The following is a 25845-nucleotide window of genomic DNA, read 5'->3' as shown; positions in this document are numbered from 1 at the left end:
CTGCCAAACTGCCAACCTATGAGGGTAAATGTCACCTATGCAGTTATGGAGAAAGGCCGCCATTGCTGGAATTTCCTCCAATTAAGCAACATGGAAGAGCTTTCATGAAGTTTGGTTCTAGGGCATAGGACTAGATTGGTCCATAGGATGTCTTAAAGGAACATTGGGAAATAAAATACCATTGCTCACTTATGAGTCAGTCAATAAAATCATTGACCATTGCATTCTGCTTCCACATTTGTCATGTTGCTTTAAAGTGCTGTTAAATTTGTGAGGGAGGCCTATCCTTTGAACATGGTCCCAGATCAGAGAGCAGTGATGGAGAGCCTCTGAACCATGGGTCTAATTCAGCCTGGCGGGGGTTTTAATTTGGTCCCAATAGCATTTTTCCCAAGCCGTGCCTGCCTGCCCTATACCTAATGTTGCATATATGACAGCAGGATTGAGGCAGGTAAAAATGTGGCTTCTGCTTGAAAGGGTGGCTTGCAGGTGTCACCTGTCAGCTATGGTTGGCAGATATCACTGCCAACATCTGCCAACACCAAAGCCTTGCCCACATGATTTGATTTCACACCACCTACAGAAAGCAAACAGGATTGTAGATGCTACCATTCAACTGTCCAGCAGAAACTAGAAACCTTTGAGCCCTCCCTCCCCCAATTTGATTTTATGCTGTGCAGGCAAAGTAATTTGCTGCAGGTGATGTCATGGTGACACTTATCATAATGGCTCATGGGGGCTGGAGGAGATCAGGAGCTAGCCCACCTGCTGGATCCATTCCCCTACTCCTGTCAAAGTATAGTAAACTACTGTATTATGTTTAATATTCAAGTTCAGTGTGCTAACACCCAGTCTCCCAATCACCTGAACATTAGCCACCTGGTCATTCATTCATGCTCATGCTACTTGCATTTTTATTAGCAGGACCCCATGAATAATTTTGCCATGTGGCTTTATTACCGGAATCCTAAGACATTCCATTCTCATCCTAAGATTCATTTTAAAAAATGGGGAAATCAGGTGTTTGAATTACACTGATTGTCAAAGGCAGGGAAACCTAGTTTAAAGGAGGGAAAGCTCTTTCATACATTAAGGGAGCAATCCTCTAATGAGATCCACCAGCATTAGAGGGTTAGGCTTCAACAGATCTTTGGCTCAGCCACAAGGTTCCTCGACTCAGCCAGAAATACACCAGCCAGTTTGCCCCCCTCATCCTGGCTCAGCCCGGATCCAGCCAACTGAGACAAGGCTGGTTGGATTCTAAACTGGTATAAGCCCTGAGAAATGGGTGTGGTATGGTGGGGCCCTGAGGCTGGTCCCTAACTCTGTTCAACTCAGTCACATGACCTATCAACCTGGCATAAGTTAAACTAGCAAGAATGGTGGTGTAATTCAGTTTTAGAGGCCTGTTCTGCATCTAACACACTTAGGCCATCTCAGCCAGAAGTATTCCCACTGTTGAACCAAGTTTGGCTCTGGTGTAACTTGGCATCACTTTAACTTCCATTGGCTTGTTTTAAGACAGATTCTATCTTGTGTATAGGATTGTTCCCTAGGTGCAGGTAAAGGGGGGGAGCAAGACAAAGACAAATGGACTAGGAGTGAGGAGGGTTTCCCCCCCCCTCCTGTGCATAACTGGGAGTCCATGACTTTGCCCAACTTGCAAAGGAAAAAGAAACCAGAGTTTCTAAGGCAGCAGTGCAGTTCCAGATCTGCATATACATTACAAGGACCACCATTTGCAAGCCACTGAAGAAGAGAACTGAACCAAAACCTGAGGGGTTTTATCTAAGTTTCTTAGCGCTACCAAGCTGGATTTCCATTGTGTATATTATGTATTATTTATCTTGCTTAGTAGTGTGCCTCTCATGGCTTTCTGCTGCTGTTTCAGTGCATTAGCATTTTTATAAAATTACATGCTATGTCTACTGTACATAAATAGTTCACATAACTGGCTTGATTACATTCATGTGGCGAGTAGCAAAATGGGAGCATATCCTTGCAATTTCAAGCATTAGTCTATATTGCCTCCTTTTCCTTTATACCGGTGTCTCTAGGATGTTGACGCAGGCACTTGCCAGGAGTCATGTTACATAGGCAAGGATTGAAGCTGGCCTGAATGTGCCTGTCTGAATCCTCATTCTCTAAAGCTAATCCTGTCTTTTGTGGAGCATAAGCCCACATTAAGGGCTGCCATATGGCAGGAGATCAAAGACCTGCAGTAACCTTGGGATTTCTGCTCCTTGGGTGAGCTGGGCTTGAGGAGTTGTGCGGGTTTTGAGATAGACCCCTGAATAACCTTCCTGCAGGATGATTAATACAGTGGCAGAAGCAGGTGACTTGAGGGATGCTATGATTTTGCCTTGAACAGAATGATTCTGTGCCCCCTGTTCTTTTTTCCTTTTCCCTGCTTTAAAAGGAGATGAAAGGATGATCAGAATCCAAAATAGTGGAACAAAAGAAGAAAGGAAAAATTAGGGACATTGAAACTCTGCCGATCACTAAATGAAATAGGTAATCAGGCCCAAGCAGCTTGTGACTTACTGTCATCTAGTTGACCTACCTAGCTCTAAAAAGGTAAAGGACCCCTGACAGTTAAGTCCAGTCGCGAACGACTCTGGGGTAGCGGCGCTCATCTCGCTTTACTGGTCGAGGGAGCCGACGTTTGTCCACAGACAGTTTTTCCAGGTCATGTGGCCAGCATGACTAAGCTGCTTCTGGCAAAACCAGAGCAGCACACGGAAACACTGTTTACCTTCCCGCCGGAGCGGTACCTATTTATCAACTTGCACTTTGACATGCTTTCGAACTGCTAGGTTGGCAGGAGCTGGGACCGAGCAATGGGAGCTCACCCTGTCACGGGGAGTCAAACCGCTGACCTTCCGATCGGCAAGCTCTAGGCTCAGTGGTTTAGACCACAGCGCCACCTCTACCAACTATTTATCTACTGTAGCCTATGGCTTCTTACACTCACTACAGATGTTCCAAGTGTCCCTGTTTTCGTGGGACAGTCCCAGATTTACAGAAGCTGCCCCAGTTTCTGATTTGACCCCAGAATTTCTTGCTTTTCCTTAGGACATTCCTATTTTCATTACAGAAATGTTGGAGTGTATGGAGTTATGTGACCCCACCAAGCCAAGGAGATAAGTAACTATGCAAGCTTTAGAAGACATCTGAAGGCAGACCCATATAAGGAAGTTTTAAAATGTTTGATGTTTTATTATGTTTTTATATCTGTTGGAAGCCACCCAGAGTGACTGGGGCAACCCAGTCAGAAGGGTGGGGTAAAAATAATAGATTTGTTGTTGTTGTTGTTGTGGAATAGGACATCTATATTTTCATTGGATAAATGTTGGACAGTATGTCACTAGGGGAGGGGGAGCAAAGCCAGAGCATTCTGCTCATTTATGGAAAGCCATTAATCATGGCTTACCGTGACATGCATACCAGCCCAGCCCAGGAAATACTGAACTAAAATGACTTTGCATAACACAGTTTCATATGATCCTTCCTCCAACCCCCTGGTTATGGTCCCAGGTAGATTATCAGAACAGGAGGTTTATAGAGCTGCGGGGAGGCCGTTTTTAGTTTGGTTATTCACATGTTGTGCAGATCTGCTTATGGACCCTCTTATATGATTGCTAGGCTGCATTTTGCTTGCAGACCAGAGTTAAATCAGCTCGCTGTTTCCCTTCTCTCCCAAGGCCATACAGTAATTGCCTGAGAGTTTCTCCCCCTTTCTATCCTGTTTATTTTATATATTGGTTCTCGTTCATTTCCCAAGCCATTTCCAGGTCAGCTTTCCTGCTCTTAGCATTATGTGCTAGCTCCTTTCCACAGGGACATCGGCACGCGCATTAGTCACAATGCAGTCTATGGGATTTAATTGCCTCAGATGCAACTTAGTCTTGCAAAACTAATCTGGCTTTAGCCAGATTAACCTGTTTACATTAATATCTAAAGCCCTGCGGAATTGAATGGCGGCATTACTACTTGCACTTTAGCCGTGTCTCTTTGTTCCGGCTGGATTCTGAGGAAATTAGAAATTAGCTTCAGGACGTAATGACAGAAGCACGGCAACTGGGGGTGGTGCGAAATGTTTTCTTTCTTGTTGTGGCTATTAATTCATATATTCCAGCAGAGTGAGTGCTCTCATCTTTAATGTGCGAATTTAGGAATGGAAATAAAGCTCATCATCTACAAATTTAAATGCTTGGCTTTTAAATGTTGTAGCCGAGTGCATAGTAATCAGGTTATCTGCTAATACCTGAGGACAGCTTTCCTTGTCAGATGTTTCAGACTACAACTCTGATCACCCCTGACTGGCTGGGGCTGATGGGAACTATAGTCCAAAACACCTGGAAAGCACCAGGTTAGGGGAGGCAGCTTTAGGGAGCTGGTAACTCTATGGTCTCTCCAAATTCAGAGGTAATGTCCTGTGCTGGTCCAGTTCCACATTCTTCCTAACCTTGAGGGGCTCCACACCATCTGGATGGGTGCATTGGAGTTCTCTTCTCTGGGTGGCCTCCCTGCTGACAGATGTCACCAGATGAAAACAAGACTGGGCAAAGGAACAGATCCAAATCCATCATGGCAGGTTGGGGGTTTGGATTGCTCTGCCCAGTATTCTCTGGCCCTCTCTGAATTTTGAGTGGATTTGCCACAAGGATTTCAAACCTGATTAGGCCATGATTAAAAACCAAACAATTTCCCCACCGTCCTGAAAACATCTCTGTGCTTCGCATCACTCCCTCCTGGCTCAGGTTCCTGCTTTATTTTGGAGATATTCCTCATAAGGAGTTTGTGCTGGATGTAAACAAACAATAGTTTCAGCTATAAAAGCCTCACTATGTTTCATTATATTAAGAGCCATTGCATTTCATGAATTCCCCCAGCAATGGAGGGGAGAAACTAATTGGACCCAAGGAAGAAGAAGAAAAACCCAGGAACATTCTGCAAAATACAAAGAGCACTTGGCTTTGTTTCTCCTGTCCAGGTTAGTCATGCGCTAAAGAAAAGGGGCAGTTAAAGACTGAAGAGCCATCATAAATCATTCTGAAGTCAAACTGTTATTAGATATGTCAAAAACTGAAGCTCTCTGAGTTGATAAAAGGGGACACCTCAGATTTTGTTTTCTTCGAAGCTATTATTTTCCAGTTTCTTGCTATTTTAGATCAGGTAAATTTTCAGACAAATAAGGACAAAGGCAGACTATTGGTGTATATGTCCCAAAAGTATGTGTGTTCTAGAAAAGCATTTGTGTAATTTAATTGGTGACTAACTAAAATATTCTGTTTCATTCTTATACACTACAGTGCTGAGAATGTTTATTCAGAAGTAAGTCCCACTGAGTTCAGTAGGGCTTCCTCCTAAGTAATTGTGCATAGGGTTGCAGCCTTTATTTAATGCTTGGATTCTGATTCAGGTCATTTAATGAAAAATGATTTATAGTCACCAGAATCATGCTCTGGATGTGCCCTGGGAGGTTGGCCTGCCTCCTAGAATTCTGGTGTGGTTTTTTTTTTGTTTTTTTGTTTTTTTTGAACAGGCAACAGCCCACTTCATCTCCGATGCCATAGCATAAGTTTCTTCTAAAATCTCTTCAGTTTTGGACACGGTTGGTGAGGACCACATAGCTTACAAAAAGATATTCTTGATAAATAGTGTAAACCAGTACCCCCTCCTGGATGGAAATGGTTACATAAAAATGTAAGCACTAGCAAAAATAATTGGTGTTATGTAATTGGTGCGGGACACGGGTGGCACTATGGGTTAAACCAGAGAGCCTAGGACTTGCCGATCAGAAGGTTGGCGGTACGAATCCCCACGATGGGGTGAGCTCTTGTTGCTCAGTCCCTGCTCCTGCCAACCTAGCAGTTTGAAAGCACGGCAAAGTGCAAGTAGATAAATAGGTACCGCTCTGGTGGGAAGGTAAACGGTGTTTCCGTGCGCTGCTCTGTTTTGCCAGAAGCAGCTTAGTCATGCTGGCCACATGACCCGGAAGCTGTACGCCGGCTCCCTCGGCCAATAAAGCGAGATGAGTGCCACAACCCCAGAGTCGGTCACAACTGGACCTAATGGTCAGGCGTCCCTTTACCTTTACCTTTTACAAATGAGACCCATTTTATGGGTCATACCCTCCATTATTAACTTTCTGAGAAAGAAAAGAAAATGCAGTTTGGATGTTGATGTATATACAATTACTTTTAAGGACGTGACTATTATTTATTCCGACAGTATTGGCTCATGTGATTAGCATCATGTGAGGGGAAGAGTGAGGCTGTGCCTGACTGTCACACCATTGTAATCTTGCTGCCCCCATCCACTGTGTATGGAAAAATAACCCAGGGAGCCCGCTGGTATACACTTAGGCTCCCCATGCAACTTGGAACTCGGACCGTGCTGGAGTCCAAATGACTTGAGTATTCTACAGACAAATGGCAGGCTCTTGACTTCTCCCTCCCATGTCAATCTGTGGATAGTAGCAAAGTGGAGGCCACTGAGTGTGGCTCTACATTCTCCCTGATGCAATTGTTAGAAAAATTAAGGATAACCAAGGGAATAGTGTGTCAATCAGTGGGCCCCTACCATAGATGAGGGTGGAGCATATTCCAGTGTAACTCCAGAAATGGTGTAAAAGAAAAGGTAAAGGTAAAGGACCCCTGGATGGTTAAATCCAGACAAATGTGACTATGGGGTTGGGGCACTCATCTCACTTTCAGGCTGAGGGAGCCAGCGTTTGTCCACAGACAGCTTTCCGGGTCATGTGGCCAGCATGACTAAACTGCTTCTGGCACAACGGAACACTGTGATGGAAACCAGAGCGCATGGAAACACCATTTACCTTCCCGCCAGAGTGGTACCTATTTATCTACTTGCACTGGTGTGCTTTCGAAGTGCTAGGTTAGCAGGAGCTGGGACAGAGCAATGGGAACTCACCCCACCGTGGGGATTTGCACTGCCGACCATCTGATTGGCAAGTCGAGAAGGCTTAGTGGTTTAGAGCACAGCGCCACCCACGTCCCTAGAACTGGTGTAGCATATATTGAAGTCTGCATGGGCCTTCTCAGACCATATCCATAACACATCTGCTTGCTTGGGTGGCTTTGCTCTTAAACATCTCACAGCCCATTGTTCACCTGTCAAATGGTAGTGATGATGGTGGTGGTCTGTTTGAAAACTTGCAGCACCAGCACATGCACACTGAATCCTCAACCATATGGCATGCTGCTGTGGGAGTGGAGTAGCCCAGAAACCAGCTCTGCTGTCACAGCCAGCTTCAGTTGGGTGGAGGACTACCTTCCTAGCGTGAGTAGAGCACTGCTCCACAGCTGAAGTGGCAGCAGTCACAGCTGTGGAGGCAGGGCTGAAAGGCAATGAGGCTAGAATTGAAACCATAGCTTCCATAATGTGAGGGGTGAGAATAAGCAAAGGAGGAGAAGGTGGTGGGTGCTATCTGGAGTGAACAGAGAGCCCTGACAGAGGGAACATCACACCAAATGACTTCCACAATAGGAAACTCAGAGGGATCTGGAGTCCATAAGTGGGGTGAAATGAAAGGTCCTGGATCAAACCTGCAACTTTGATGTGCACCATGCTCTAACCCAGGTTTCCTCAAACTCGGCCCTCCAGATGTTTTTGGCCTACAACTCCCATGATCCCTAGCTAGCAGGACCAGTGGTCAGGGATGATGGGAACTGTAGTCTCAAAACATCTGGAGAGCCGAGTTTGAGGAAGCCTGCTCTAACCGAATGAGCTAACTGGTGCTTCTTGGGAACACAGAAAGAACAAAGGATTTATCAGAGAGAAATGGAGGAGAGGGAAAAGTGACTGGAGGAATGAATGGTCCAGAGAAATATAAGAGAAGCAAAATGATTCTTCCAAGGGTAGTCTTCTTCCTACTTACCTGATGTGGGACTGGCGAGTGATAGTGGTGAGCATAGCATAAAGGGATGGTCGGATAGCTAACCGAAGAACAGCTTGTCCACTGGCTCCCCTAAATTCAAGCCCAAGGCTCCACCACTTAGGAAACTGAGTGAACCTCTGCCTGTTCTAGGATCAGCTGATGCATTTTCCTGGTAGCCTGAAAGCCCTTGGTGGTTCTGGGGATGGCAAAGTGGTTATAAATCAGAACCCTATTCTGTAACTTGGGTTGGATGGGTAAAGAGACAGTGAAGCAACAGAGTCATGCTTGTGAGTACCCTTAAAGCAAAAAAAAAAAAAAAAAAAAATGGTCAGAAACTGCTTTGATGTGCCCCCTCACCAGAACCCTTTCAAAGTATACCAGAAAATGGGTTGACTGGCTGTCCATTGTTCTTTTGTGAGGGCAAAGCTGTTAAAATGAATTCATTGAGGTCAAAAAGAGAGAGAAAGCTTTCAAACCATCCTTCCTTTTTGCTTCAGAACATTAGCAGCAGGCTCGTGGGAGCACCACTGGGTCCCAACGAAAATAGCAGAAAGGGTAAAAAATGTGAAAACTTGATAATAGCAACACCTTTGTTGACATTATCTTTCTTCTATTTTACCACCATTGAAAGATAAAATGCTAACCCTTGGATGCAGAGAAGCACTTGAGATGATCATTTTGTTATATAAAAAAAAGTCATACAGAATCTCTTACTGCTTCAGAGTTTGGATACTGTCTTCAGAAATTCAAGAACAAAAATTGGTATATTTTACTGAAGAAAAGTTTATCAGGAGAAAGGAGGAACAGAGGTAGCTCAGACACGTTTTTTCAGCGGCTGTTTTACAACTGGAGTGTAAAAAGTACATTCAAAGACAAAAAGTTCTCAGAATCTACAAACCTAAGGCCTGGTGTTTGCTCTTTTTCTCTCTTCCTCTCCCCTATTTAGGTTTTCCATTAGCAGCTACCCGGGCAATTTTAGCATACTTGGGCATTTGCAGCCATGGAATGTAGCAAAGATTTTATTACTCTGACAGATTTCACACCTTAGGCTTTGAGTTAAAACATCACACAAAATTGACACCATTCACCTTTCTCCGGAATGGCAGAGATCCCTTTAGCCCCCGCAGAGAACTGAGGACTTAATACGGCCAACATTTTGTTCTTATCTGGGAAAACTCTTGGCAGGAAAAATGGCACAAAATGGACGTTAAGCAGACCACCAGGATTTATCTTAAATGTACTAAAGTCTTTCTTTTGCCTACTTCTTCTTGTGTCTTTCTAGCCTATCCCCATGTGTCAGAAAGTGTCTAATATCACATATGAACGAGGTCCACATGTTGAAAGGGCCAACCAGGGTGCACCACTGACCCCTCCCCACATAATTTTGTGCTGCTGGAAAAGACTATGGACATGGAAAATGAGGGGCATAGCATTTAAAATCCAGAAGATAGAAGTAATGTCAAAGTGTGGGATCTTCTATTACATGGACAGAATTTTTAACAACAACAAAGTTTCATAATCTATATCAGGGTTTCCGAAACTTGGGTCTCCAGCTGTTTTTGAACTACAACTCCCGTCTTCCCTAGAGCAGGACCAATGCTCAGGAATGGAAATTGTTGTTCAAAAACAGCTGGAGACCAAAGTTTGGGAAACACTGGTCTAGAATAAATCCATGGGTCATTTTAGCACTCAGGATTACAGAAAGAGTTGACTTTAAACAGAGACATCTGCTTCTGACAATTTCTCGTTAGTATTACAGTGGTACCTCGGGTTACATACGCTTCAGGTTACACACTCTGCTAACCCAGAAATAGTGCTTCAGGTTAAGAACTTTGCTTCAGGATAAGAACAGAAATCTTGCTCCTGATGGCGCGGCGGCAGCAGGAGGCCCCATTAGCTAAAGTGGTGCTTCAGGTTAAGAACAGTTTCAGGTTAAGAACAGACCTCCGGAACGAATTAAGTACGTAACCAGAGGTACCACTGTACTGAACTATATCACTGTTAGTGACCAACAAGTGGGACCCACAATAGAAGGTTTTGGTGTGGCATTCTGCTCTTCAAGATATTATCCTGCCAACTGTGTCGTTTTCCAGGATCTTCCACTTCAACCGCCCTGTTTCTGTGATCTTATATTGCCAAGCACCTCCTTTTCTATACAACTCCATGTCTGAACATTGTATCCTTAGAGAGGTGTGGAGAGACATGTACATGCTGTTCTCTGGCACTTCATAGTTTGTATCTCAGCTGAGCTGAGCTCAAAGCCACCGTGCTTATCCATCACTCATACAGTTTCAATACAATATGGAGTCTGTTGGTAGGGAAGGGACTTGTAATCTCACACTAATAATGCTCATCTGTGCTTGGAGTCATTGAGACAATTCCCTGCTTCTAAAGAGCTCCTCTCTTTCATACATCTCTTGAAAGATGTACTGTATGTTTGAAAGATGTATGTATGTCTATACAGGCTATGTGATCTAGCTACTTTGCTTACCTCCTTTTTTTAGCCTAACCTAAGGACAAAACTTAGCCCTGCCAGGGAACTTGCCTGATGGTCTGACAAATTAATGGGGGTTGCTTTCAGTTCAGGAGGCCCATCCTAGCAAAAATTGGACAGTTCCTACCCTTGAGCAGTGCTGATGACACAATTGCTTTCCCTCACCAACCAAACAAGCCTGTACAATAATGTAGTATTATATTACATGTATTGCATATTTTCCTTTCCTTTTTTCCCTTTTCTTTTTCAGCTGCATTCCAATTCTGACAAAGGTGATGGATCAGTCAAATACATCCTTACAGGTGAAGGGGCTGGGACTATCTTTATTATTGACGACACGACGGGAGACATCCATTCAACCAAAAGCCTAGACCGAGAAAAGAAGACCCACTATGTGCTGCATGCGCAAGCCATCGACAGACGGACAAACAAGCCACTTGAACCTGAATCGGAGTTTATCATTAAAGTACAAGACATCAATGACAACGCACCAAAATTTACAGATGGACCTTACATCGTTACCGTGCCAGAGATGTCTGATATGGGTAAGGAGAATAAATGGGGATTTGTGTTACTGTGCGCTTGAATCTGTGGGCTTTCTCCTGTCATTTAGCAGGTGGTTTTGCTTGCTTTTTTTGAGATATGCTTGCAATGGTGTGCATTAGTTCCTTTGCGCTGTTTGTGACATCAGGGTCATTTGGAAGGCTACTACATATTACCCATCATCTTCTTAGAAGCTTGTTGGCTCCTTTAGGATTGCCTTATATTCCTTTACTAAAACAACAACAACAAACCTATGGTTACGTGGAACATACTCAATAAACACACAAGACGTAACCGGCTGTACTTTTGAATAAATAAGGTACGCTATTCATTGTATCAATTTGTAGATTTCAACAGAAGTCTCATAAAGTTCAACGAAAAAAGCAGAAGACCCAGTGGACCAGTTCATTCTCTAGTCAGTTCATGCATAAGGTCCATACATGTATAAGTATCTATTCCACCTGTCTGTTCAAAGAGTCCAATAATCCACATGAAGAGTTGTTACAGTTCCACAGAATCCTTTCACAGAGTCTCAGACAAGGATTTCCGGAATATTAGCCTTGTTTCGCCATCCTAGGCTTCATCAGTAGAATAGGCTCTAGGTAATGCACATGCCATATGTAATATTACAGGATAGTGGATCTTATAACATAGTAGTGGTTGCAGTAAGCAGCAACCGTTACAAAGCAGGATTATATCCTGTAATATTACATATGGTATGTGCAGTTGTTTATGGTTTTTTACATTAATTTTGCTGTAAAAATGTGTGAGATTATGATATTGTATTTATTTGCATTATACATTATACATGTATGGACCTTATGCATGAACTGACTAGAGAATGAACTGATCCACTGGGTCTTCTGCTTTTTTCATTGAACTTTATGAGACTTCTGTTGAAATCTACAAATTAATACAATGAATAGTATACCTTATTTATTCAAAAGTACAGCCGGTTACATTTTGTGTGTTTATTGATTATATTCCTTTACTGGCAAGGATCCCATGTTTCGTTGCAACTACAGAGCGGGCAGAATATGAGAAGCTGTTGTCACCACTACATCTCCATGCTGATGTGGGGGGAAATATCATGCTCTCGCCTTCTCCCCTCCGCTTAATGCCCCTCTATCCCTGGCATCTCTACTTAAAAGGGCCGTAGGTAGCAGAACAGGGGGGAACCAGTCACACCTTAGAGCAGGGGTCAGCAAACTTTTTCATCAGGGGGCCGCTCCACTGTCCCTCAGACCCTGTGGGGGGCTGGACTATATTTTGAAAAATATAAATACCCTGCAAGCCGGTCCCGCAGCTGCCTCCAGACCTGGAGGAGGAATGCACTCTGCACATGCTCAGGAGTGTGTCTCAGCACCACCCGCTCACCGCCGTGGTTGGTGAGCAGCAGCCGCTCTATTGGCCCGTCCCCACGGAGCTCCCAGGTGGCATGCACCAGGCGCTGTGGCCCATCGTCTGAGGCCAGGTTGGTGGGCAGGCCACGTACACCGAGCACTAGGCAGGCGGCACACAACTCACCCTCCAGCTGCTCCAGAGCAGCCGTTGAGCATGCCACCAGCAGCAGTGCCGAGCCGGGCACCAGGCTAACACCCATGCTAAGCTCCGGCTGAAGCCCTGCAATGCACCCGTCACGATGCCCACGGCATGGCCCAGACCCATCGCTCTCCAGCCCGCCAGCCTCACCATCGATGGCCGCACTGGGTTTACCTCAGCTGTGGGTATGAGGCTTCAGATTGGCCCCAGGAACTTCCTGCAGCCAATCTGAAGCTGCGCCAGCATCACCACCTGCCCAGAAGCCGTGCCAGCATTGTGGAAGTCTGTCCCCAAGTGGCGGCGTCCGCAACTCGCGGGGACAGACGGAGCAGGTGGCAGGGTCCGTGGGCTGGATTTACGAGCCTGGAGGCCGCATCTGGCGCCTGGGCCTTAGTTTGCTGACCCCTGCCTTAGAGCATAGCTGTCAGTAGACAAAAGAGAGCTAGACTAACCAAATCAGTATTTTCTGCTTGCTGCATAGTAGTGAGTAGCAACAGGGAGGGAAGTGACGTTGCTGGTCTTCCTGAAGAAAGCAGTTCTGGAATTTAATCCTGCCTGCTCTCAGGTTTTCATGCTTTCCTGGTGGTGAAAGAGGTGATGAGGGTGGCCCTTCATAGAGAACAATTAGAAGCCCACAAACCTCCCAAGGGCACTTATGCAATGTACCTGATTGGCTCATTACTTCTTTCTATCTGTTTTAGTAGCAAGGGGCTGTTTGGCCAAGGTTGGTTAGCTTTAAATGTAGCTGTAAGAGCTCCTTGGGAGACTATCAGAGTGAATTGAATTGCTGGCCTCTCATAAGCGTTTTGATTATATGCATGTGAGAGAGATGCCTACACACACCTTGATGGTTTGTCATCACTCTGAATGACAATGATGGTAACGATGATGATTGTTCATGCTAATGCATCAGTTGTGGCAGACAACATCAACATTTGTTTATGCCGGCTAGGGAGGAAAGAGAAATGTGAATGGTATGGTAATGTCATAAAAGATAAAACCTGCTATGAGCAAGGAAATTGCTGTGCTTGTTCACTTCCCCATAAGGTGTGTACAATGGCCCAATTAGTTTGCAGGTGTCCTGTTGTGTAGATGAACCAAGTTAGCTTTATCAAGCTGTGCAGCGAGTGCAGATGAAGATATCCGCTATGCAGATGTTTGAGATTTTATTTTTTATTTTATCCTGGGGTGGCTTGGTTTGTTATTCTTTGTTTTTGCATCAAGTGATAAGAAGAACAGTGGAACCTCGGTTTTTGAGTGTAATCCATTCTGGAAGACCGTTCGAGTTCTGAAACATTCAAAAACCAAGGCGCAAAGGGCAGTCTGCAAATTTAATGGATAAAATAGGGGAGGGAAATTCAGCGGAAGCTATTCGACTTCCGGGTTGCATTCAAAAATGGAAGCATTTACTTCCAGGTTTTCGGCATTCGAAAACCAAAACGTTCAACTTCCGAGATGTTCAAAAACCAAGGTACCGATGTATTTGCCACACATCGGAGCAGATGTAATAAAATGTATGTTCAAATGGTTGCCTGTGACCACCCAGAGCCATACAGAAAACACTTGGATTATCAGTAGCCAAACAGAAGAGGTTCTCGAGGCACAGAAGAGAAGCAACATTATTATTATTAAATATTATTATTAATAATAATTTCCTTTCTATGCCACTTCATATTTTTAAGAAAAAATATCAAAGCTGTTTACAACACATTAAAATATCAAATAGAACTTTACTGAAGAAAGTCCACTATAAAGTATACATTCAAAGCAACATGACTAACCCAAAACTTAAAGGTTTCAAAATAAAACATTGCTAAAGGGAGTCAAATATAAAAGGCATGTTTAAAACAGCACAATTGGCAAGGAAATAAAATCTTAAGCATCAGACACATCTGCTGCTGTTGCTGCCAACCCTGGCAAAGCTGGTTCAAGGCAGGCGGCAGCTGTGGAAGCTCAGGCTCAATGACCTGCGTCTGCACTAAGACACAGGCAAGATGGCCTCTGGCCTCTTCGACAGACTCAGCTTTTGTAGCTGAAGTCAGTCAGGGCCCTGTCCTCCAGGCTAATGATAATAATAATAATTTATTATTTATACCCCGCCCATCTAGCTGAGCCTCCCCAGCCACTCTGGGCGACTCCCAATCGAGTGTTAAAAACAATACAGCATTAAATATTAAAAACTTCCCTAAACAGGGCTGCTTTCAGATTTCTTTTAAAGATAGGATAACTGCTTATTTCCTTGACATCTGATGGGAGGGCGTTCCACAGGGCGGGCGCCACTACCGAGAAGGCCCTCTGTCTGGTTCCCTGTAACCTCACTTCTGTCAATGAGGGAACCGCCAGAAAGCCCTCGGTGCTGGACCTCAGTGTCTGGGCTGAACGATGGGGTTGGAGACACTCCTTCAGGTATACTGGACGGAGGCCATTTAAGGCTTTAAAGGTCAGCACCAACACTTTGAATTGTGCTCAGAAACGTACTGGGAGCCAATGCAGATCTCTCAGGACCGGTGTTATGTGGTCCTGACAGCCACTCCCAGTCACCAGTCTAGCTGCTGCATTCTGGATTAATTGCAGTTTTCGGGTCACCTTCAAAGGTAGCCCCATGTAGAGCGCATTGCAGTAGTCCAGGCGGGAGATAACTAGAGCATGCACCACTCTGGCAAGACAGTCTGCAGGCTGGTAGGGTCCTAGGTAGACTAAGTGGGGAAAGGCCTGCAAGGCAGGGGGCAGGTCTTCCAGGACTCACAGACAACATAAGAACATGTGAAAAGCCTTCTGGATTACAGCAGTGGTCCATCTTGCCCAGCATTCTGTTCTCAAAGTGGCCAATCAAATGCCTGTGTGAAGGACGAAGGCAGTGAGCACAACAACACTCTGTCCACGTGTGATTCCTAGCACCGGGTATTAAGATGCATATTGCCTCTGGAAATGGATGTAGAAAATAGCCATCATGACTAGGAGTACTTTCTTTCTGTATTCTTTTTTAAAAAAAATAAACATATTTTATTGAATTCAAATTTAAACAGGACTACATAATGAGTACAACGAATGGTACATCTCCCTGCCAGTCTCCGTTTCCAGAGTGCAGATTTGCCCCTAATAAGACATAGCTTCTGTTCAGCTCCATGTTTTCACAATTGTTGATAAAGTAATTAATTTGAAAGTGTCATTCCACAGTGTTCCATGCATTCTTGATGGGTGGAAGCCATATCCAATGAATTGCACGTACCTAATAAAATCAAACCATATTGCAAAGAAGGTAGCATTCCTCATTCCTGTACCTAGAGGTAACAAACTTGCATGGATCACCCAGCAGCCATCTAATTTTGAAATTATTTGTTTCCTCTTCTAGAAAATTCTGAAAGGAAGAGGGAAATTACTCCCTTGGTGAGCAGTATACAGGGCAATAGAGGACATAGAGCGTGCTGCCTTCGTGTCTTCAATCTGGCTTGATCCTCAGGCACAAAGGCAGTCATTTGTTGGCTTATTAAAGTATTTACTAGTCAGATATTCTGTGGGCATAGTTTGAAATCTAAGCTTAGTAAATGCATATGTAACCGAGGGTGGGGGGAGGTTAATTCCCAGAGATAAGCAGCTCTTTTATGGCCGGATTTATTTTTAATATACCAAACTGAGGACTTAGAATTCTTCATATATTTAAAGTCCATTTTGGCATTTCAGCAAAAATTACATTGCTGATCTTATGGTGAGAAATGTCCTGAGATGACATTACAAGGGAAACTGAATAGCTCAACAGTATGGGCCCATTGATCATCTGGGTTCACAAGTGTCTCCAACTGCTATTCCAGCAAGAACACCGAACAGGAGAGATCATACTCATCCCACCAGGATATGAATGCCTAATAATAAGAATAATAAGAATAAGAATAATAAATTTATTATTTATACCCCGCCCATCTGACCAGGTTTCCCCAGCCACTCTAGGTGGCTCCCAACAGAATATTAAAGGCACAATAAAACATCAAACATTAAAAACTTCCCTAAACAGAGCTGCCTTCAGATGTCTTCTAAAAGTCAGATAGTTGTTTATTTCCTTGACATCTGATGGGAGGGCGTTCCACAGGGTGGGCGCCACTACTGAGAAGGCCCTCTGCCTGGTTCCCTGTAACCTCACTTCTCGCAGTGAGGGAACTGCCAGAAGGCCCTCAGAGCTGGACCTCAGTGTCTGGGCTGAATGATGGGGGTGGAGATGCTCCTTCAGGTATACTGGGCCGAGTCCATTTAGGGCTTTAAAGGTCAGCACCAACACTTTGAATTATGCTTGGAAACGTACTGGGAGCCAATGTAGGTCTTTCAGGACCGGTGTTATATGGTCTCGGCAGCCACTCCCAGTAACCAGTCTAGCTGCCGCATTCTGGATTAATTGTAGCTCCAGGTCACCTTCAAAGGTAGCTTGCCACTTCATCCTGGCCTTAAAGAACTGGTGTCCCTTTCCTGTCTCACCTTTTTCCTTGCATTTTTTTCATGGTCAAACCTGGGTTGAAAGAAAATGAAAAGAACAAAAATTTGAAACATAAGATATAAAACAATTGAACTGTGAGTGGGGAACCTGTGCCTCTGCCCTAATGTTGCATGCCCTCCAGATTCCGACAGCCCAGAGGTCATGGTTGATGTTCTACTCTTATCAACCTCTGGAATGCCACCCCTGAAAACCATCTACTCCTGCAACATCATAAAAGTTGAACTTCATTCAATTAAAAGCAGCTTGGATCCGCTATCTCTATAAAGCCCACTTGCATTCAACCAAAGAAAGATTCGGATTCATTCCACATGGGATAAAGTTCTACAGTGATGGGCAGCTAGTGAAAAGGCCTTGTCTCTTGTGCCTGCCAATCTGAATGAACTTAATGATGGACGTTCAAGGAAGGCATATTTCTCCAATATGCAGCTCCAGGCAGGTTCATATAGGTGTAACCGGGTTCCATACCATTTAGGATTTTAATGATATCCCCCAGCACTTTAAATTATGCCTTGTAATATGCTGGTAACTAGAGTTACCAGTGCAGAAGAGGTGTTAGCAACCATATAGCTGTATTTGGCACCAGTTGATTATACCAAACAGTATTTAAAGGGAACCACATGTAGACAGTATTATAGTCGGTCTTTTCTCACGATGCTACTCACCAGTATGGAGTACCATCACCTCTTTTTGTTGCTGCCTTTGGCAGCCATTTTGTGCTGGTTGTAACTCTCTTAGCTTTGGTGATCACTCGTAGCTGAGTAAGATTGTCTTTCATAAACACGGTTTTAACAGTGAGCCTGTAAGTGACTGTGGAGGCCAATTCTGGATCCACACGTCCTTCCAGAGTGGGGACATAGGTTTCCAGGTGAGAGTTGATCACGGTGAGGGTTTGCCAAGCATGCTTTCTTCCCTTTCTCCATGAGTTCAAGCATCTTCAAAGCTCATGACACCTTTGGTAAAGGCTGTTCTCCAATTGGAGTGTTCACAGGCCAGTGTTTCCCAGTTGTCGGTGTTTATACTACTTTTGTTTTTTTTTTAGATTTGCCTTGAGAGAGTCTTTAAACCTCTTTTGTTGACCACCAGCATTACCATTTCCATTTTTAAGTTTGGAATAGAGTAGTTGCTTTGGAAGACGATAATCAGGCATCTGCACAACATGTCCAGTCCTACAAAGTTGATGTTGAAGGATCATTGCTTTGACACTGGTGATCTTTGTTTCTTCCAGTACATTGTCAATAGTTCACCTGTCTTTCCAAGTGTTGTGTAAAAATTTTCAAAGACACTCACCATGACAAGGTGATGATCCAGTGAGTGAGTGGTTGTAACTAGGGCATGAGTGACAGCAGTCAGTTCCTCTCTCTAGTCAGTGCTAAAAAATCAACTGATACAAGGCATTCTTGGGAACTGATGCTTTCATCTATAGTGAAGTTTTGGAGAACTCCCCATATTGTGAACCTGATACAGCCCCATATATCCCAGGAAGCATACCTTCATCCAAGTAAGCAGATTTCCCTACCCACAGTACTTCTAGCTTACCTGTATCAAGCTTCAGTTTGCATGTCCTCTTCCATCCTAAAACTTCTTGCAGACACCTGTATCTCTAATGTTCTTCAGTCTGATGGAAGATCAGTTTTGCTTTTGTTTTGTTTGTTTTTAAAAAATGAGTACAGCTTATGGAAAATAGATACTTAGCAGTTATGTTGTCTGGCCAGCTGTCCTATCAATTGTCCTCGCTAACAATGTTATTGCGGCAGCTGCTGCTGTTGACTTTTTATAGAAAACAGCTTTGGGATCAGAATGCCAAAGCTGGTGGTCTGGAAAAGGAGAATAAGGCAGAATGATGATCTTGACAGATAAATGATCCGCACAGTAGATGTGTCAGCAGGCCTGTAAGCTGCTAAGCCCCTAAGCAAAGCAGAAAGTTAGGCAGAAAAGCCAGTAGGGGCAGTACCCCAAAGGTGAATTGCTGCATATGCTTACTGAGGCCTTCTGCTGATTTAGTAGCTGCAGTACCACTCCCTGGCTATTTGCAGAGGTATTTTCAGACAGCAGAGGGTAGTTGCACTCTGTTTTGACAGGCTGCCATGATGACCCTGTGAATGAGGCTCACAGAACTGGGTGCAAGATTTGAAAACTTCTAGTGGCGTACATATAGAGCTGGGTGGACTGGTCTATTTCCATTCTGTTCCCCTTATGAATGTCACCTCCTCCCCGCAAAAAAAAAAAAAAAAAAAAATGTTTCAGACCATTTCCACTGGTCTATAGTGGCAGCCATTTTCTACCATATATTCTTATTCTTTATCCTTGTTGTTGTTGTTTAGTCGTTTAGTCATGTCCGACTCTTCGTGACCCCATGGACCAGAGCATGCCGGGCCCTCCTGTTTTCCACTTTCTCCCGCAATTTGGTCAAACTCATGTTCGTGGCTTCGAGAAAACTGTCCAAACATCTCGTCCTCTGTCGTCCCCTTCTCCTTGTGCCCTCCATCTTTCCCAACATCAGGGTCTTTTCCAGGGAGTCTTCTCTTCTCATGAGGTGTCCAAAGTATTGGAGCCTCAACTTCACAATCTGTCCTTCCAGTGAGCACTCAGGGCTTATTTCCTTAAGAATGGATAGGTTTGATCTTCTTGCAGTCCATGGGACTCTCAAGAGTCTCCTCCAGCACCATAATTCAAAAGCATCAATTCTTCGGCGATCAGCCTTCTTTATGGTCCAGCTCTCACTTCCATACATCACTACTGGGAAAATTATGGCTTTAACTATACAGACCTTTGTTGGCAAGGTGATATCTCTGCGTTTTAAGATGCTGTCTAGGTTTGTCATCGCCTTTCTCTCAAGAAGCAGGCGTCTTTTAATTTTGTGACTGCTGTCACCATTCTTTATCCTTATTCTTAATTAAATTTATATACCACCCTTAATTCAAAGATCACAGGACTGTTTACAGCACAAATACAAAATGACACACATATAAACACAATGAAGTCTGATAAGTAAGTCCAAAAGGAATCATGAAAGGGGTACAAAAAAATTGGTTCCGCTTCTGAGTGGAACCAGGTTGTGCTCGGGCCAGTAGGTCCCACCCCTGCCTCAGCATGGTGTGGGGTGGCATCCTGTGTCACGCTGAGGGTGGCCCGGCTACGCCTTTCACCAGGCGGCCAATCAGAGTGCTGTGGGGGCATGGCTAGGGGCCAATTTAAACTGTGGTGTGACTCTAGAAGCTCCTATTTCAGGAGGTACAGCCATCACCTGCCCCTCCATGCGTAAGGGTATTCCGCTAAAGGAATCTGGGGGTGTGGATTTTGTCTGAAGCCTGGGGAGGGGCTAGGGCTATACCACAACCCCAGTGGGAAACCCGGGAGGGGGGTCGAGTCAATCTGAATCAGCAGGGCTCCCCCTACTGGTAGTTTACCCTTCCAGACATCCTGCAAGGTGGGCAGGAATCAGATATAGTCTGTTGGTGCCAATGCCTAAGCCAATACCACTCACATTCTGTAACCAATAAAGTTGTGGCTTACATTTTGCCCATTTACATTAACCTAAATTCTGTGTCCTTGTATCTTTATTCTCCTGGGGGTGGCTTGGGGGGTCTTGAAGCGCAACATTTCTATATTGTAACAGCTTTGAAAGGTAGCACAGTATAAAGATGGAGTATTTTCAAGTGTTTCAAATATTCTCTATTTTGGCCACAATTTCGTCGCAACGTTATTTTCAGTGTCATTTAAGGCCCACTTTTCAGCCCACTTCCTAAGAGCTCCAATCGGCTATTGCTGTTTTAAAAACACCAAAGATACAAAATGTAGTCTGCTCAGACCATTTAGCAGAACTTTATCAGGGAGTGTGGATGCTGAGCAGGAACTTGTTTGAGCTGTGAATTAATCCAGGAGATGTAGATCAGGCAAGTTTGACTCATAATATGGATGCCGACGATTCCTCCAGCATCTCTTCCTACATACAAAAGCATAAGGAGCATATAGAGAAGAAACTGTGTGTTTGGTGGGTGAGGGGACATCTCTACTATAATCTAAAATGTTAAATCTTCCAAATCTCATATGGAGTCTTAAGTTTAGGACTGAAACAGAGGAATACAAAGTGCCACCAATAGGCTGAGACTTAGGTCACTTTTAATAATGTTCTTTACTTACAATTTCCTGTTGGACTTCATTTTTCAGCCCTTTGCTGCCTATCTAATTAGTCTAATTGATTTTCTTCTGTCTTCCTCCATGGCAGAGCTGTTACTTGTCTCTCTGATGGAGCTGTTAATAAATAGTGATGGGAGTCATTTGCTTTATGTTTCGAATGAATAATTAAACTCCCTGCCTTCAAAATATTTGTGCCTACCTTAAAGAGAGATGATTCCTCAAAGCAATTCTTTCATAAGTAGGTTTTCTGGGAATGATATAAGAGAACTCAGTATTTTTATTTTTATTTTGTGAGTTCCTGGAATTAACCCAACTGCTTTCTGGGAATAAAATAATTGTGAAGGCACTTTGAGTCTCTAGACTGAGTGTCCTCTTATCTTTCTTTCTTACCAAGAGTAGGTACATCATCAAAACTCAGGATATATGTTGCCACATATATTTATTATTTATGTATGCTCTTACATTTGGAGCTCACCTTTCTTTCTTCCATCATGGAACCCAAGACATGGGGTTTGCAGGCAGTGACCAGAGCATTACCTGCTTAGCTTCACTCAAGGTGTTGGCCAGATGTGTCTTCAGCCCATACCCTGTCAAAATATGGCCTGTCAAAAAAGCAGATCAAAGAAATTGAAATTGGAGGGATATACAAGTGCCTAGGTAAAGGTAAAGGTACCCCTGGCCATTAGGTCCAGTCACGGACGACTCTGGGGTTGCGCGCCCATCTCGCTCTATTGGCCAAGGGAGCTGGCGTTTGTCTGCAGACAGTTTTTCCGGGTCATGTGGCCAGCATGACTAAGCCGCTTCTGGCGAACCAGAGCAGCGCACGGAAACACCATTTACCTTCCCGCCAGGTACCTATTTATCTACTTGCACTTGGCATGCTTTCGAACTGCTAGGTGGGCAGGAGCTGGGACCGAACAGCGGGAGCTCACCCCATCGTAGGGATTCGAACCGCCAACCTGCTGATTGGCAAGCCCTAGGCTCTGGGGTTTAGACTACAGTGCCACCCGCGTCTCTATACAAGTGCCTCACTTTGCCTATATTGTGCCCATCTCATTAAAAAAGTAGGATATTATAAACATACTTATTATATACAAGCCAATATGATTTTCCCCTTTACCTGAAAGCCTTGCAATAATATTTGTGTTCTTCTAATGACCCTTTCCCAAGAAAAGATTAACGTCCACAAATTATATTGTAAAATATGAAATATTCAGTGATTATATACCGTGCATGCACAGATTGAGTGGCCAGTTGTATTATGCAAAAGACCACTTGTATATTCATTTATATTATTGTTCATGCATGGATACTAATCTTCTTTTAGGAAATTGCCAGTATAGAAAAAGCTTTATATTATAAGTATGCACTATGTGCAAAATAAAAGGTACAGTAATTCTCATTGCAAGGAAAGCACATTTCCTTTCAATATATGTTTCTAATTCATCTGTATCTGGAACCATATATGTCGACACAGTTGCTATAACAGCGTAGAAGAACCAAACCAGGGCCTTTGTGGCAACAGTTTCCCATCTGAACCAGTGTGAGCATTCATGTTGCTTCCTAGAATGTATCTTTTTGCATCTGGTATTGTTTCGAATGTGTGCTTGTACAGAGAATCTCACAGAGAACAATTTGAATGCTCAGAATGCCATATAATCATAGAATTGTAGAGTTTGGGGTCATCTAGCCCTCTACTTAAAAACCTTCAAGGAAGGAGAGTTGTTAACCTCCCAAAGAAGACTGTTCAACTGTTGAACACCTCTTAGTGTCAGAAAGTTCTTCCTGGTGTTTAGTCAGAATCTCCTTTTTTGTAACTTGAAGCCATGGTTGTCCTTTCTGTCACTCCTTCTGTTGCTGTCATTTATTTATTTATGCTGGTTTTAGTCATTTATAGACCAACCTTGATTTCCCCAAATCAGTTTGCATAACAAAACTGCAAACTAAAAAGTAAATAAATCATAAAACAACACCAGACAATTAAGAACATAGAATTGAAGAGTTGAAAGGGACCCCAAAGCCCATCTAGTCAAACCCCCTGCAATGCAGGAATCTCAGCTAAACATCCACACATACAAAGTATAAGAGCCTGCAGATAATGAGTAATATAAAGCTTTATGGGGGGAAAACCCTTTCCAATAAAGAATAGGTTTGTCAGAGTTTTTGGAGAAGGGACTTCAGTATCTGCTGAGCCACCACCTCAAAGGCATAATCCGATTTGTTCTTCACTTATATCACACCAAAGCTCAGAGGCTGAACAGTTATTGAACTATTTTGTTTTTGTAGACACAGCACCTGTGCAAAAACTATTTTGCTGCAGCAACAGCAACATGAGTAACACTGAGGAGGGTGGGATTGTTTAAACTGCTCCCCAGAAGGCTCTCTGGCCTGCACTAATAGCATCATCTTGTTAGAATTCTTTTCCCATGCTTGCAGTCATGAGATTGTTTTTATCACATGAAGGTGCATGTTTTCACTCCACATTGTGGGAAGTAACAGAGACAGGATGTTTTAATTACTGTGTTTCCATGAGGTAGGATTTTTGTCCTTTGTCCTTTCTCTTTGCTGTCTGATGCTGAAGAGGAAGGAGCTGAGTTAGAATGCTCTGAGTGTATTATATGTAAATAAAGTAGTTTAGCTTAAATGCTGTGCTACTGAGTCTGTTACGCTGACTGCCCATACTCCGCTGTTCCTGAAGTGTGCTGATGTCTCTGAGGCTTTAGTCGCTGTGATGTTCAGGCTGGAGAAGTCTTTTGAGTCTCCTGGATGACCAACCAGGAGTAGAGAACATGCTAGTCGGGCATGTGTCTCTATCAGATTCCTACTTGTGTGTAGGACCTCCTGACATATCTTGGATGCACTCAGCCTTTTTAAGATACAGTTCATATGGCCCATATTCAGCGTGGTGCCTACTAGAAGGTAACATTATCCTGCAGCTGTAGTGCAGCTTCCCATTCATAGAAGCGGGTCCTGGGCATAGCTGTCAACTTACAGATTTGAAAATAAGGGACCAGCTGCCTCGAAAATAAGGGATCAGCAGCCAAAATAAGGGATCAACAATTACTTTGATAAAATACATATTTTGTTGCATGCAAATGGCTTTAGATACCTATTAGGTCCATAAATTACCATATAGCATATATTCAACACAAAAAAACAGCAGCAATTTGTTGTTGACAAAAGACAGCTGGACATAGAAATGGCCCCATTACCTTCCGTAGCTTATTTAAGGGACATCATCAATAAGGGACAGCAGCGGGACATGGTGCTGGGATAAGGGACTGTCCCGCCAAATAAGGGACGCTTGACAGCTATGGTCCTGGGCAAGTTACTTCACCTGTCTGTTGCTTGGGAGGACTTTCCAAAGAAATCCTGTTGGGATTTTTGCTCGACTGTGCTAAAAGTGACATGTAAAGTTCGTTTGGAGGTTGCTCCTCTGGCAAAATCGATAAAGAATTTAGAAGGAAGCCTGCAGCATTTTGAGACGACCAGTGTAATGCCTCAGGCCTGGACATCAGGCATGGCTGCTCACCAGTAACTTAAAAAAAAAAAAATCATGTTGCTTTTATGTGGGACTGCAAAAGGAAGAGAGAATTATCAAGTGCTCATCAGGGCAGAGTACATGTGGAAAAGGTTATTCCTAGGTTTAGAGGAAGGTGCACAGGTTATGCAAGCTGGGCTTGAACTCCAATGACAAAAACGTGCAGCTTCCACAATTATAATTTGCTCAAGTTATTTTCTTCTCATTACATCCATTGCCCGCAATTTCTCATTGTTCAACTGTCTGGCTGACTTTGAAGCTAATTCTTTGCCTCAATTCCTGGGGAGGTGATCCATTCTAGAAATCTGTGGGCCATTCAGGACTTCTGAAAATCTCTGCTTCCAAAGAAATCCATTATTAGAAGCTGTAGGGGGAAAGAATGCTAGTTTTGCGGGGGATGTGTGTTATATTAAAGACCCATCCTTCTCTATTAATAAGTTCCTCACTTTTAATTTCACTCATGATTCCCTTCTGCCTTTTCAGCCCGTCATTATCTGCTTAGTAAGGAGATTGTTAAAGAGCACATCAATGTCATTCTCAAAATCAAGAGCCTTTTCGTGCAACCACTTCTTTCCCTTCTTATCAGCAGGAGGTGCGAGCCACTTGTTCTTTTCCTTTTTCGGACTCCAAAAGCACCACTTTTTGAAGTTTCCTTCCTTTTAAAACAGAATATATGGATCAGAAAGTTGGATGCAATTCTTTCAGGGATAATTCACAGGATTTACGCAGCCTTGACAAATCGGTCAAAAGTTAACATTAAAAACATTGTCTAGCTTATGTCAAATGAGATCAAGAACTTGACTTCATTCATTCCTAACCTGCTCAATCCCTATGGATCCTGGCAGATTGCATCTAAACCTACAGGCTGGGAATGCAGAGGAGAGTGTGCTCATTCTTGGACAATAGTGTATAAAAATATAAGAAGTATCTTATTAGATCAGATTGAATGTAAATCTAGTCTGGTGGCCTACCTGCTCCTTTACCATAGGTCAGTAATAGATCCCATTGTTTGCATGAAAGAGGTTCTAGATTCAGTCCATGCTAATAATAGTAATTAATAATAATAATAATAATAATAATAATAATAATAATAATAATAATACATAAATGCATAAATGCATAAATACATAAATAATTTTATTAATTGTACCCCACCCATCTGACTTGGTTGGATACAATTTATGCCTGACAGTTTGGAG

General features: G+C 43.5%; 1 protein-coding gene across 6 annotated transcripts in view; it reads left to right on the top strand.

The window, feature by feature from the left end:
* The window catches only part of CDH18 (cadherin 18), a 614393-nt gene that overhangs the window by 469565 nt on the left and 118983 nt on the right, over positions 1-25845 (top strand). For all 6 annotated transcript variants that reach the window (XM_083623835.1, XM_083623834.1, XM_083623830.1 and 3 more), the window contains one exon: positions 10651-10945. In XM_083623835.1, the coding sequence (XP_083479961.1) occupies positions 10651-10945 (295 nt within the window). The remainder of the gene's footprint in view (positions 1-10650; positions 10946-25845) is intronic.

The sequence above is a fragment of the Podarcis filfolensis genome, assembly GCF_964270895.1.
Source record: "Podarcis filfolensis genome assembly, chromosome: 7".
Classification (NCBI taxonomy): Eukaryota; Metazoa; Chordata; class Lepidosauria; order Squamata; family Lacertidae; genus Podarcis; species Podarcis filfolensis.
The sequence above is the reverse complement of the archived record's forward strand: the minus strand, read 5'-3'. Positions and strand labels throughout refer to the sequence as shown.